The sequence below is a fragment of the Sinohyriopsis cumingii genome, unplaced genomic scaffold, assembly GCF_028554795.1.
Source record: "Sinohyriopsis cumingii isolate HCF-2022 unplaced genomic scaffold, ASM2855479v2 utg000160l, whole genome shotgun sequence".
Taxonomy (NCBI): domain Eukaryota; kingdom Metazoa; phylum Mollusca; class Bivalvia; order Unionida; family Unionidae; genus Sinohyriopsis; species Sinohyriopsis cumingii.
In genome coordinates, this window is record NW_028315873.1 from 3,957,497 (window position 1) to 3,972,956 (window position 15,460).

Sequence of the window (15,460 nt, forward strand, 5' to 3'; positions counted from 1 at the left end):
AAAATGGGCTGTTAATTAAATTTGTGTAGGTTGTAGTACTTAAGAATTATCGTATAACATATGTACCACTTCTCTGGTAATAGTGGCAGTATCAGCATCAGAGCTGAAATTTTGTGTTAATGTCTCTGCATGTGAGGTACAGGGAGACACTCTGGAATAAAGCACTACCTCATTATAAGGCCAGTTATACCTCATTATAAGGCAAGTTATTCGGTGGGTAAGGTCATGTATCATGTTTCATTATGTAGTGAAATTATACGTGTGTATGTGTGTGTGTGTATATATATATATATTCATTAAACTTAAACGGCAGTCTCACTAATGGGCAGTATACCCTTTGACTTCCATGAATAGCATTGCAAACAGGGAATAATGTCCTTGTTTGTATTTTTGTTTTATTGATGGAAGTAAGACCCAAACTGGTCTCTTGAATGAACTAAGAACTAAACCATCACAGGATGGCATGTATACACATTTATTAAGGCATAACTGTTGGGTATATGTCCTGGTTTTCACATTAAATTAATATCGGCTTTAAATGCTGCCCAGCTTTATAGATCAAGGAAATGCTTCTTGAATTGTTATATTTCTTATTCTGTGAATTTTAGAATATCACGTCCCTGATCCCTGATTTTTATGACATTCTGGACACAACAGAAGACAGTTACTGCTTGCCATCCCATGATGAGGAGGGAGACCGTAGGGATTGTAAAAGTGAGGACTCTGGGAGACATTCTGGAAGAGGTGAGAAGTAACTTGGGGATTTTAATTTGAAGAATATTGTTTTACAAAGTACTTGATCCTTTTTAGAAATAAAGATGCTCTCACCTGTTTTCATCCCTTGCCAGACATTTTAAATGTATTACACTTATGTGAACTTACTGTTATTTGTGTTATTAATGCTATCCTTTTTGGTTGAAAACAAGTAATTGGAAAATTGAAAATGGCAGTCACCTTTTCTACTAGCATCACTAGTAGCAACAACTAATAATATTCATGTCTAATATTCACAAAAGACCATGTGACTAAGGCTAGCTATAACCGAGATGCTAACTCCTCCAATTTGGTAAGAGCAATTCCGATAATTAGGCCATCCTTCTTAGAAAAATCAGAGCTCCGAACAAAACAAGAAAAGCTCCTGAAGCAGACGTCTTTTCTTCGTAACGAGTTCATCGATTAAGGAAACATCAGTCATGGACCAAACAGAAAGCTTTCGTTTCTCTTTGTTCATTATTAATTAATGCATTTTCATTTGCCAAATGTAAATCTTGGTTTTAGCTTGTATTGTTTTGTTCAGTTCTTTGTTTGAGTAAAGTAGTTGTCTTTTGACCGTTAACTCTTGGGTTTTCTCAAAATGCCATGTCTTGAGTTGGATCAGCATCAGAATGAAAAAAGAAAAAGCACTAATAAGATTCTGACAAGTATGCTGAAGATTTTCCTGGAATTGCAAAATGTAGACAGGTGATATTTGTGCATTTTGCAAATAGGGTAGGACTGATGTTAAGATAGCTTGGGATGGACAAACAAATTTTGAGAGACACACTAGAACGTCAAGCACAAGAACTGTACACTTTCTCAAGAGAGTCATGGATGTATTTGGAAGCTCAAAAGTTATTTTCATCTGAAAACAACCTATAAGTTGTAAATGCAAAAACAGTTTTTACAAACTTTTTTCTCAAAAAAATCTATCACTTGCCATTTCTGACAAAGTCTGCCTGTGTTTTGCGTGATGGTTCCATATTTGGCTATTGACAAGAAATACAGTTGTGCCAGAATAAAAACCAGTATAATTATTAAAGTATTGGCAAATGGAAGAATTGTCTCGCATGGCCAGATATCATTGTTATGACCCTTTTTTGGAGTCCGGCTCCATCACACAGCTGTCTGGTGCAGTGCTAATGAAAGCCAGAAGTGCCACATACCAAGCACTAAATGCATTGCCATAAAGATTAATATATGAAGGACAAAGACGTTGATGGGATTTCTAGTGTTTTATTTAGTGGACAGTATATTTATTTTATTCTTCATGGATGTGCTTTAGTATTATAATAAAGGTAGATATTTCCTTGTATTTTGAGAGTTTATTTATTTTTATTTTTTTTTTTAATTTTTATAAAGCTCAGTTGTTAAACAAAAGTGTTTGAGGGTAAGTAAAAATAAAATGTCTAAAACATGCATTTGCATTAAGGACTTTCATATCCCTAAATATAAGCAAATACAACAGGTTGCACTATTTTCTGACCCACCCAGCTTGAGTACCGTTGCACTTGTGTTGCTTAGCTATGCTCCAATTTGATATTCTCAGATGTTAGCATTGCTGCTAAAAGCACTGTTTATGTCAAATACGAGGCATCATAAGTATCGCCAACAGTGTATGTCACTGACAGCAGTGTATGTCAATATTCACTGATCCAACTAAAGTAACATTGATTCCATTGTAATATACATGGTACCAAGGGAAAGCGTGTAAAAAAATGTATGCCAGGGTACTTTTATTCATTGCAGAGTTCATATATAAAAAGTTTTTAAGAAACCTAAATGGCATCATGACTAATCCACATTGAAAGTGCCTTTCCAGGGTCCCAGCTATGTTTTGCTTTAACAGCCCAATGCACTGAAAACTATACAACTAGGGTAGGCAAGACTTGTTTCAGTAAAAGACTAAATATAACCAATAACAACTACTGTCGGATATTTTCAGGCCCGAGTTCATTAAGTTCGGAAGACCATGCGACTAAAACAGGCAAGAACATGGTTTCTGTTAAACACCAGTCATCAGCAGTATTGACAACTAACAGTGTTGAGTGTAGACTAGAGGAGTTTAAACCCACATATCAGGGGCTGACCTCAACACCAAATAAACAAGCTAGTGAAGGATTACTTAGCAGGTTTGTTTAATTGTACATCACTTTAACTGGGTCAGTTTGTCAGTGTCTGTTTTAATCAGTGTTAGTTATACAGCAAAGGTCTCACTAGGATTTTAAAACTAGGAGTCCAGGACTCCCATTTTGGCAAAAATAGGAGTGCCACCAACAAAAGGTGCAGTGTATTCTGTCATGCAGAATCAACTAAGACCTGAGCGCATCTATTTTTAGATGGAGAGGTTTTCATAATGTAATCACATCAGTCCATTGACGGGATTGCAAATTTATGGTGTATTTATTTGTCTACCAACTTGTAGTAATTTTAGGCAATGGTTAAATAGTATATGAGTTGCTATTTCTTGTGAATTCCACAACATAGTATTGTCCCAATATGTTTCTGACCTATATAATTTGCATTTTAAAGTTAAATCTTTAATAAAATAATACCTAGGCTTTGCTTTCAATGATTTGTATATTTTTCTGAATATATTTGCCTGATGATTTATGAAAATTGACAATCTAATAAATTGGTGCATCCCAGACTTAGCGAAGTCTGCCATTATTTCTTGTTAGGCCTACTGGTTAACTTACAGTTTCTAATTTTTTGACGAAATAGTGTACAAGAGGCAGTTAATGTATATCCAGATAACCGATTCTGATCTTAAAACACAAGTTTGTATGTTTTATCATCAAAGGATATCATGCAGGAAATTGAGAGTTTCTACCTTACTCAGAAAAGGGTCAGTCAGCTATCAAAACATATGCTTGTGAATGTGCAAGAGTTTGTTTGTCAATGTAATTGATATCAAAACTAGGCTTAGCTACTGATGCTTTGATGAATACATTTCGCTACAACACTAGAACTAACCGGACTAAGGCGAGGGGCATTTAATAAAAAGTATGATCAATGTACCTCTTAAATAATCACAGGGCGAAGTTGTTTTCACTTTCCTAACAGAAGAAGGTGAAGTTTACATTTTTAGGCAACTTAGTCACCCACCTCACCTGGTAGTGTGACCCCTGGCCCTCCCCCAAAAAACTATGAAACATAGCAAAACTTTTGGTTGCTACTGAGTTTAATTTCGACGTTCTTTATAACAGAAGGCGTAGCTCTTGTTCATCCGTCAGAGTGCGACTGAATTTTGTCAATCAAAGTAAGGAGTTTTTCCAAACACTAAGCTCGGCATGTGTCAAATATAAAACAGAGCTCAGAATATTGCCAGTTCTATAGGGACCTGGGTAGCATAGCATTAAGAGGTTAATGTTATAACTAGAAATAATGTGACTGTGTGGGACATTATGCCTTAATGCTTGACATCACTATAAACTGCCACACTGGTAAAATAGTTTCAAAGTTTGAGGCTCATCTAGGTGTATTAGACTGGTTGTAGCATCTTATTGCAACACCTGAGTGATTAAGAGTATGACAGAAACACCTACATCATTATGAGTATCACCCAAACACCGCCTTCATTGAGAGTATGACAGAAGCACCTCAGTCATTAGGAGTTTCACCCAAACACCATTATTGAGAGTATGACCCCAACCCCAATGTCATTGAGAGTGTGACAGAAACACCTCAGTCATTAGGAGTATCACCCAAACACCTCCATCATTAAGAGTATGACAGAAACACCTCCATCATTAAGAGTATCACCCAAACACCTCCGTCATTGAGAGTATGACCCCAACCCCTTTGTCATTGAGAGTGTGACAGAAACACCTGTCATTAGGAGTATCACCCAAACACCTCCATCATTGAGAGTATGACAGAAACACCGCCGTCATTAAGAGTATGACAGAAACACCTCCGTCATTAAGAGTATCACCCAAACACCTCCGTCATTAAGAGTATGACAGAAACACTTCCGTCATTAAGAGTATCACCCAAACACTGCTGTCATTGAGAGTATGACCCCAACCCCTTCGTCATTGAGAGTGTGACAGAAACACCTCAGTCATTAGGAGTATCACCCAAACACCTCCATCATTGAGAGTATGACAGAAACACCTACACCTCCGTCATTGAGAGTATGACAGAAACACATGTCATTAAGAGTGTGATAGAAACACCTCCGTCATTAAGAGTATCACCCAAACACCTCCATCATTAAGAGTATGACAGAAACACCTCCGTCATTAAGAGTATCACCCAAACACTGCTGTCATTGAGAATATGACCCCAACCCCTCCGTCAGTGAGTGTGACAGAAACACCTCAGTCATAAGGAGTATCACCCAAACACCTCCGTCATTGAGAGTGTGACAGAAACATCTCCGTCATTAAGAGTATGACAGAAACACCTCCATCATTAAGAGTATGACAGAAACACCTCAGTCATTAGGAGTATCACCCAAACACCTCCATAATTGAGAGTATGACAGAACCACCTCCGCCATTAAGAGTATCACTCAAACAACTGTCATTGAGAGTATGACAGAAACACCTCCATCATTAAGAGTATCACCCAAACACCTCCGTCATTGAGAGTATGACAGAAACACCTCCGTCATTAAGAGTATGACAGGAACACCTCCGTCCTTAAGAGTATCACCCAAACACTGCTGTCATTGAGAGTATGACCCCAACCCCTCCGTCAATGAGTGTGACAGAAACACCTCAGTCATTAGGAGTATCACCCAAACACCTCCGTCATTGAGAATATGACAGAAACATCTCCGTCATTAGGAGTATGACAGAAACACCTCAGTCATTAAGACAGAAACTCCAGTCACTGAGAGTGTGACAGAAACACCTCAGTCATTAAGAGTATCACCCAAACACCTCAGTCTTTAAGAGTATCACCCAAACACCTCAGCCATTAACCCTTTACCTCATACAAGCGTCTTTGGACGCCTCTACTCCATTCGCATGGAAGCGCCTTTTGATGCCTCTACAAGATTCGCATGGAAGAGTCTTTTGACGCCTGCTGTAAACATCAGCCATTTTGAACTACTTTTCGTAGCGCCACCTTCGGGGGAAAACCCACCTATTAGATACTACATTCATTTCTGCGAATGACAATTACGTCAGATCACGTGGTCGCTATTCATGCACTGGTCGATATCAGCTATTTAAAGTAACTGGGTCGTAATCTCCAGTCTCCAAAATGGCAGCTGTGGATTTCATTCAGTACGTATGAAGTTTTCACGATTAGGTAAAGTCTCTGATATTGATGTAGACAGTAATTAGTTTTTATAAATTATCAAATTCAGATGACTTAGTGATGTAGACGCACATGAAAACCTTGTAAATTCCGAGTATCGGAAATGGCAGCTACGGTTGGTCACGCAGCCTCACTGACATGACGGTGAATGAGTTCTCTCTCGATTTTGAAGCACATAAAAAAATTATTCTGTGAAAAATAATTACAGAGCTATAACAATCGGACTTTACTCTTAAATTTTTCCACATATATATGTGTACGAAAAATGTAAAATACTTCAAATTGATGTTAAACGTAACATACACTACATTGCTTAACAGTTCACAGGCAGGATTTCATTCAGTACTTACTAAGTTTTCATGATTAGAATCACAACCACGAAAGATTCAATAACTTTGGTAAAGGCTCTGATATTTGTGTAAGCAGCAATTAGTTTTTATTGATTATCAAATTCAGATGACTTAGTGATGTAGACGCAGACGAAAAACATGTAAATTTTGAGTATGGGAAATGGCAATTATGGTCGGTCACGTGGCCTCACTGACATTACGGTGAACGAGTTCTCTCTCGATTTTAAAGCACATAAAATATTCTCCCATGAAAAATAATTACACAGCTATAACAATCAGACTTTACTCTTAAATTTTTCCACATATAATAGCTGTCTCTAAAACGTAAAATGGTTAAAACTGCTGTTAAATGTAACACCACTACATTGCTTAACAAATCACAGGCATGCCTATGAGTATGCGGTCGGCTAGGTAACAGGTGTTCTATTTATAGCGTGCTGCACTTTGTCACTATGCTTTATGAGGTAAAGGGTTAAGAGTGTTAACCCAACATCATTCATTACAAATATGACCCCAACACAGGGCTTGAATTTAACACAAATTTCTTTTTTGTATCCAGAAGGCCTAGTATATTGAGAAATTTACTAGTCCTGCTAAATCTTTACTAGTCCTGTTCACGAAACAATGTCACACAGCTTTCATGTACGTCTACTGATTCAAATTTAAAGTTCTAACAACCCGCAACAAAACTGGATGTTTTCTGTGTGTTTGTTTTTTGTGAATTGCTTACACCAGTTACACCACATAATGTTCCTTTCCTTGTCATAATCCATCCATCCCCCGTCTTTTGTCCATTTCTTCTGAAATTTTCCATTATGCTTTTCCCATCATAAGAATTATTCCTCATCATTCTCATTCAACTTTTGCTTTTTTCTGGTGGCTGAACACCTTCTATCAAATGCCACAATTTGCCGGTCTTTTAAGGAGGGAATTGTGCCTTGTTTTGAAATAGAACATGTTATAGTATAGCTGAAGCGAATTATTTAAAGCAAGAAAAGGAATGGCACAGTCTTTTATAAGAAAGTCAGAGCATGAAACACGCTTCAAAACACATGCCTTTGCCCCCCTCCCACAATTAAATGGCTTCTCCCTAACAAAGACTTAACTTCAGCGGATGTTCTGCATGATCAAAGCTGTGGCTATTGTAAACACTGTTATAAAATATTAGCATCAGAAGATAGTGTTAGTTTCAGCTTGGAAAAGGTGTGTTCCCATCAAACGAAGCCATCTGACACTCAACGTGTTGTATTTAACAGCTCCAATTACAGTATCATAAGTCGTAAGTTTGGTAACTGTTTCTAATTAATCGAACATCAATGTGTTGTTGAAATTAATAAGGCGGAAAATTTTCAGATCTTAGATGCCTATGCTCAGAAATTTTAATTGCCAACAAATGTACAGCATTCTGCTTGGATATCTCCACGAGTATTTAATTGTTTGTTCATTCTTGTAAGGGAAAAATATAAAAACTATTCTTATCATCATATAAAAAGTAGTTGTATGGAATAACGTAATTTAATCATAATAAATTGATCTAATTCTTACAGTTATTTCAATGGAAATGTGCATATGCTGTTTCCTGTTTGTGACTTGGAGCGTTTGGGTTGTGAGCTAAAAAAAAAGAAAAGGACTTTGAACAAAAAAACGTGCTAACTAATTTCTTAGAACAGTTTTTGCCGTGTCCTTTTGTGTGGTATGCAGCTTTGTTGTTTGTTACTGTGGTCGAGTGAATAAAGTGTGATACCACATCATTTTTTCATTTAATTTGTTATCAGATTAATAAGGATCAATTCCAAACTTCCATTGTTAATGATGGGACCAGAATTTGCGCTATTAAGTGATATGCACAAAATCGGATGGATCCTTTTTTATAGAAACCCACCTTTCCAAGGCAGACTTCATCTTCTCATGCTAATATTTTATGACTGTGTTTGCAATGGCCAATACTTTAATTCTACAGAACATCTGCTAAGTCAAGTCTTTATTAGGGAATGGCGTAAAAAAAACCCACTCACTATTGATAAGTGAAACTTACTAGCCCATCAGACTATTAACATTATGAAAGTTACTAGTCCAACAGAAAATCTGCTAGCCTCAGGCTAACAGACTACCGCTAATTTCGAGCCCTGCCCCAACACCTGAGACGTTGAATAACACTGGAGTTATTAAGAATGTAATTCCAACACCTAAATTGTTAAGACTATGACCCCAATACTGTAGATAATAAGGATACACCCCCAGCATTAGAGTCATTAATAACGCCTGCAATTCCTATGTCTTTGGGTGTGCGACCATAATCATTATGTGTATGACCCCAATGGTATGTTAGAAATGTTAGAACTTATGCAGTTGATGTGAAGTATAAAAAAAGCATAAACTTAAAACATATTTTGATCAGATTTTTGAAATCGTTCTATGTACAGTTATGCATTATTGTATTCTATCACCAAATGTCAAAATATGAGATGCACTGGTTGGATATCTCAATGAGTTGTTGCATTTGCCAGTGACAAATTTGGTTTGCATAAATTTCACAACTCTACAAAGATTAATAAAGTAAAGTTAGGAAAGAAAAGTAAAGGTAGGAAAGAATCAAGTTAAAGATTTGTTGGCAAGATTAATGCAGTTATGTCATCAGTAATTCATTTATTGAATGAATAAATTTCTGCTCATTCAAGGTTTACATCTTCCTGTTTCAGATTGTCAGCTGTTAGTAAACTTTATGAAGACTTGGAGATTGATGAGGGTATTGAGGCAGTGGAGGAGTTTTTACCTCCTTTCCAGCCTAATCTAAAACTAGACCTCCTCATGTTAGAAGAAGAGTTGCCTCACCTTGATACTCCCGCCAGCAATACATCACTAGAAACAATCCCAACAGCCATAAAAGTGGAAAAACAAGTGAAAAATGAGGATTTCGCAGGAAAGGAGAACAGTTGTAAAACAGACTTAAAGATGAAAAATGCCGGAAGTACTAAAGCCAGTTATGGTGAAAACTCCAGAAACAGTCAGAAAGTGAAATTACCAGAACAAAATACAGAAACAAAAAGTTCTGGAAATGCTGAAATTCTTAAAAGTGAGTTGAAGATTTTTGTGAACAGTGGTCCGAATATTCAAGAGAGTTCAGCAGCAGATGGAGACGATGAACAAGAAAGTGATCCTTGTGATATCTCATCAGAGCTTAATACAACTGATGATTTGCTGGCAGCCAGTGTCATTGTAACAAGCATGGAGACATCAAAATATGACCAGCTAGATAGTTCAGGCCAAGGTCATGTTGCTGATATTAGCTCCAATGGAGAGGCAGTGCCAGATTGTGTTCCAAGTCAGAAAAATAAGCGAAAAAGTCATTCACGGTATGATGCAGGCTCAAAGATTGTGCCAAGAGATTACATACCCAGAAATTCTCCACATTCTGAAAACACGGAGAGTTCAACCTCGACAGACTATGTCACACACAATTCAGACTACCATAGGACCAGTATTCAACAGTTTCTTAGTTTTCATAATAATGATGGTCATGCAAAGTCGCACAATACAATCCCGTTTCCGGATAGTTCAGTCCGTTTGTCTTCCAGTACTAAAAGTAATAGGAACAGAAATCTTAATAAAATTGGCAGTGATTTATTGATCGCTGGAGTGGATTCTAATCAGATGCATGAAAACGTCCCCAGCAGTTTTGAGGCCAGCCTGAGAAGTTTTGAGATGCATGAGAGAGAAAACTACAGTTCTGTAATAGGTCTTGATAAGTCAAGAAATGGTTCAAAATCTTCGGATTACAGTTCACAGGGGTCAACAATATTTCCAGAGGGAAATTTCACTGGTCAGTGCAGGCACAAAGATGAGTCAAAATTAGGTGAGTCACGCGGATTGTGCTTATCGATAGAGTTTAATGATGTGACAGGGTGTGTATGGTCTTTGAAGGTCTTTAACAGTTTGGGAAAAATTAGGTAGCATTTTCAAGGCTTTGAAGGTTTGAGAAAATCAAGCAGTTTGCCCTGAGGTTTTTAAAAGTCTTTGAAAATTGAAATAAACCCAAACATTTTAATTTCTTTCCATAATCACAAATAAAATTGTCCAAAGTTGTTAGATTAGGATGTAGTCGAATTTTCCTGGATTCTTTCTTTTGATAACTCATTCAGTCATATTCCTGCCGCAATAACAAATGAGCATTTGTTTGACCATCCAAAGATGGCCTTAGCGGCGACTTCAGTAATACATGCACTTTTCAGAGCAAGCCGGCTACAATCTTCAATAAAAGTAATGCACCCTTCATCAAAGGAAGTCAGCACCATATCTATTTTCAGCACGTTTTATATTGTTTTCTAATTTCTTGGTGTTTGTTTTTTGTAATCATATCATATGTTTTTAGGTGTTATCTAATGTTGTAAAACTCTTAGAGCTTCTAAAGATTAGGCGCGATACAAAGTCCTCATTTTTATTCTTATCTTTCTTATTATTGTTATTATTAATATTATAATCACAAATAAAATTGCCTAAGGTCTTTACATTTGGATGTAGTCGGTATTCCTGGCTTTTTTTTTGTTGATGAATTGTTTAATTTGATTGGATGAGTCCATCAGCTTTGGCCAATCGAAATGTTCATTACACTAATTCACAATTTTTATTTAACAAGACTGTTCAGCCAATTGAATTTTGGTTACATTGAACAAGCGCTCTCTATATATAGAAAGTTTGTGAAAGTAATACATGTTTGAGGATTCAACATTTGTTCAGTCGATTTATGTCTTCAGTTTTTTTCCACCTCATGTTTAAAAATGCCAGGTCTTTGTTCTTTCAACAATATCTGGCTTGAAAAAGAGAAATACAAGGAATGGCTGAAAAAGGAAAAAACATGTAAATGAGAGGCATTTTTTACATTGTGTAAAAGGACGATTGAATTATTCGGTTTCTCTGGGTAATTAAATATAGTTTGAATTTCAACATTAAACAATATTGTAGTATTTTGTTTTGGTTGTTTTCTCATATAACATAACTTGTATCCAAAATGTTTGGTCTTGGAAATCTATGTTTATGGTCTTTGAAAGTTTGGGAAAAGTCTTTGAATTTATCATTCAGAATTCTTTATGAACCCTGTGTAATTTGAAAAGACAGAGACAACTTGTCACATTGTGTGCTGTCTTGCATGAAAGTCCAGAATGTAAAAAATAAAAAGAATGGCTGCATTACAATGATATTCCTATCAGCTTTTGTGTCCAGTTTCATGCATGATGTCATTTTTTTTTTAACTTGGATCTCTTACATGGCAAAGTGGTTTAACATTGAATCAATCAATATAATTCTGTCTGAAAAAGCCCTAAACTAGTCATTGATTTTTATTTTGTTTGCTTTTAAGTAATTTACTTATGGTAACTAATATGATGCTAGTATTTTTCACTGCCATACTTATTTCCAGAATATGAAAGATTGATACTCACAGAAGTAGATGAGTTAATAGAGCATTAAATGAAAATTCAGAGCAAAGTTCTCAGATTTTAACTGCCTTTGTATCGATTGGTTAATAACAGATTTTGATTGCCTTAGTATTAGTTGATTTATAACAGGAATAAAGTTTGTTTAAAATAAATTATTAAACTTCGTCTAATGTTATTAATCATGTCAATTTGTGATTGTTTTGAAAACAACCATCTATGAACGAATGCAGTAACCAGGCTGCTGCAGAGAGTAGAAATACATTAATTTTAATTCTTACAGACAAATCACAGTAGTTGTTAGCAAAAGTAACATGTAAGACTTTATTTTTAACCGGCTTGGCAAGTTTTGTATTTATCTTAATCCCTGGTTCCTGGACTTTTTAACCAAATTTAGGCTGGGTCTGGTCATATGGTACTTGGGTGCCAATATTCACTGGCATCAAACAAGGCGTATAATAAATAAATATAGTACATATTGTTCTATCCAATACTTGGTTACAAAAGTAAATATATCTTTATCTTGGACTCCATGGTTTAATTTCTCCTTTATGCTTACATCTTTAATTACATAACTCAATATGGTTGTTATGATTTAAATGAAACAGTGTCTGCTGGACTTGTTTGGGGTAATAATAGCTGGATCCAAAGATAACAACGTAGGTCCCAGCCATCAGGTTTAAAGATTGTTTTGGCACTTGCCATACAGACAAGGGTAGGGGCACAGGAAAACTGAAATCCACGGATGAGAGATTTTCAGAGATTAGTTACTCAGTATTTGTATAGACTCTCCCCTGCACATATGCACACAACATTTTTATCGGTGGTTGAGCCACTCTTGTTTCATGAAATTCATTGATATTACATGCCTACTGGGGCTTTTGGTGACTGTGTGGTTTAAAGCCGTCATCTTCACTGACCACTTCCATCTCACCTCTGTCTATGTGGGTTCAAGTCTTTGGCTTGGCCATTGTGGACATTTAAGAAAGTTTGGCAGTATCTTCATGTGGCATGTTGGTTCTTACTGGGGTTCTCCTATGTTCTTCATCCATTAGTTCTACTAGCCAACATATTTAGCCCACCATGTACTGAAAAATGGCATTAAAGCCACATCAATATCAACAACAACATCAAGCCCACTACATAGTTCCTGGTTAGTGTACTATACTAATTTTATTTTCATCCTGCAGGAATTATCTTCCAAATCAAACGGGTGGAGCTGGAATGTGGCAGTCACATTTACTGTATGTGGGTTTCCCGTGACCCAGAGGATCCCGGTGAGGGAACACGATCCTATGCAAACTTGACTCTGGCTTCCAGTCTTAACAGCACCAAGGATTGCTCCATGAATTTTAGTCTTGGAGAAGTAAAGTTACCTCCTATCTGTTCTCTGTAGGACAAATCAATTTTTATTGTTAATTACCATCTCCTAGAACACAGAATTGCATAATTTAATGCAGTACTGACCATTAAAGTGGATGGAGTTAGTATCATGGTATAATTTTTCACTACTTGCATTCAGAATTCACTAATTTTTATCTCACGTTTCTCTAATTGCGAGTCTGGAGGGTTGGCAGCTCTGGAGCTCCATACATGAGTGGAGTTATACCCATGCACCAGTTGATCTCTTGAAAAAATTAATATGTGAAAAGTTTCCCATTATTTGTTTGTATACAATACATTTTAAAGCCATTCACACTCCTTCCTGGTGATAGTCATTGCATTATCTTCCTGTATCAATGTCAACTTAAGATTGACAAGCGTTACTGTTGTCAAAATGATGGTCAAATAGAATATTAACCACACCTGCACACCAAAACAGCTTTTTTTGTCTTTTTGCTGGATCTCTCTCTCTGTCTCTTTCTGTCTCACACACACCACACACACATGCATTAGTAATGGAATAGTGTTTTAATTTTTTAATATGTGGAAGTTTGAAATAAAATCAAAATGACATGCAAAAAAATCAAGCAAAACTTTTAAAAAGGGATGTGTATAAATCCATCGCGTGAAAAATGATAGTGTATCAGTTACATAAATCTGTTTACTTTAAAAGCATATAATTGCAATGCCAGTAGCTGGTACAGGAAAGTAACATTTCCATTGGTCAGAATGTTATCATGTGATCAAAACGAATTGCGTTCATTTCTGTATGAACAGTAAGGAGAACTACTTTTCCACTTCTATAAATAGAGTCACGTGTACAGCATAAGATAAACACCGCCAGTTAAGGCAGACATGAAGTAAGCATTAATGAAAAACAACATTCTAACAAACAAGCAAAAAATAATTGATAAAAATTGGCTTCCATTGGTTGAAGGACTGGTATTATGATGACCTTATTGCGATCAAGCTGGACATCCCAAGTGCTATAAATAGCTACGTAACAGAAAAACCACAAACATGTATTACTATGCTCAATTAAGATTTCTGTTTTTTAATGATGCAAACAAAATAACATAACAAATAATTTAAATTTCAATTATAAGAGTTTAACGTTGTTTTTTCTGAGTTCATCGTGGTATAAACTGTCAGTTGCCGACTCACACAGCTTACATAACGCCCTTCGGGCGTTATTTGCCATGTGAGTCGGCAACTGACAGTTTATACCACGATGAACTCAGAAAAAACAACATTAAACTCTTACATAAACGGTACAAGTAAATAGTGTCATACATGTACATGGAACATTTTAGGTAACATAAAAAATTTACAAAAAGAATAATAATAATGTTGATGATGATAATGACAATAATGATTAAGAAATGGTAATAATGATTAAGAAATGACAATAATGACTGCAGAAATAATTTTTCAGGTCCTTATGGAGAGAGCCCAGTCAGATTCTAAAGACCCCCTTAAGGACCCCCAAGAACCTCTGGACCCTGAGGAGACTGAGGAAGAGAGGATTGCCAGTGAGGGTCCGTACAGGGAGTATTACAGGACCCTACATTCCATAGGAAAAGGGGCCTTTGGGTTTGTCAAGTTAGCATTGAGGAAGACAGATGGTCAGGAGGTACTATTCATAGAGACATTTTGCTAATATAGCCCAAACGGTGGGCACAGGAGTAGAAAAGAATGTTCACATACTTGAATGTGTTTTGAAAAGAAGCAGGAATGGCTACAGTTAAATTTATTGAACATAATGTGATGTCAATGTGAGTAATGGCCACAACAGTTAAATTTATTGAACATAATGTGATGTCAATGTGAGTAATGGCCACAACAGTTAAATTTATTGAATGTAATGTGATGTCAGTGTGAGTAATGGCCACAACAGAAGAGATGATTGATACTGCCAAAATGAATTAAGTCGAGAGACATATTAAAAGTCTTTGACTTTTTTAAACTTAACTTGTTGAAACCTTAGATGACTTGTTAAGACATTAGATGACTTGTTAAGACATTAGATGACTTGTTAAGACTTCGATGACTTGTTAAGACATTAGATGACATGTTAAGACCTTAGATGACTTGTTAAGACAGACATTAGATGACTTGTTAAGACCTTAGATGACTTGTTAAGACCTTAGATGGCTCATATTTATGTCAAGAGACTATTAATTATGACTATACCTTTGGAAGAAATTTTTATCAGATGTAGTAAAATAGGTCAAATCAAGTAGACACTGAGCTCAGGAGATGGTTTGC

The 15,460-nt window shown here is 36.2% G+C and overlaps 1 protein-coding gene across 2 annotated transcripts in view; it reads left to right on the forward strand.

Annotated features, from left to right (window-relative positions):
* LOC149774649 (PAS domain-containing serine/threonine-protein kinase-like) overlaps nt 1–15,460 on the forward strand; it is an 88,958-nt gene that overhangs the window by 43,765 nt on the left and 29,733 nt on the right. For both annotated transcript variants that reach the window (XR_016416780.1, XM_089945010.1), the window contains exons 9-13: nt 609–744; nt 2,702–2,888; nt 9,080–10,233; nt 13,000–13,175; nt 14,628–14,825. Coding sequence is in view for 1 of the 2 variants with exons in the window: in XM_089945010.1 (XP_089801136.1) it covers nt 609–744; nt 2,702–2,888; nt 9,080–10,233; nt 13,000–13,175; nt 14,628–14,825 (1,851 nt within the window). In the remaining variant the exon portion in view is untranslated. The remainder of the gene's footprint in view (nt 1–608; nt 745–2,701; nt 2,889–9,079; nt 10,234–12,999; nt 13,176–14,627; nt 14,826–15,460) is intronic.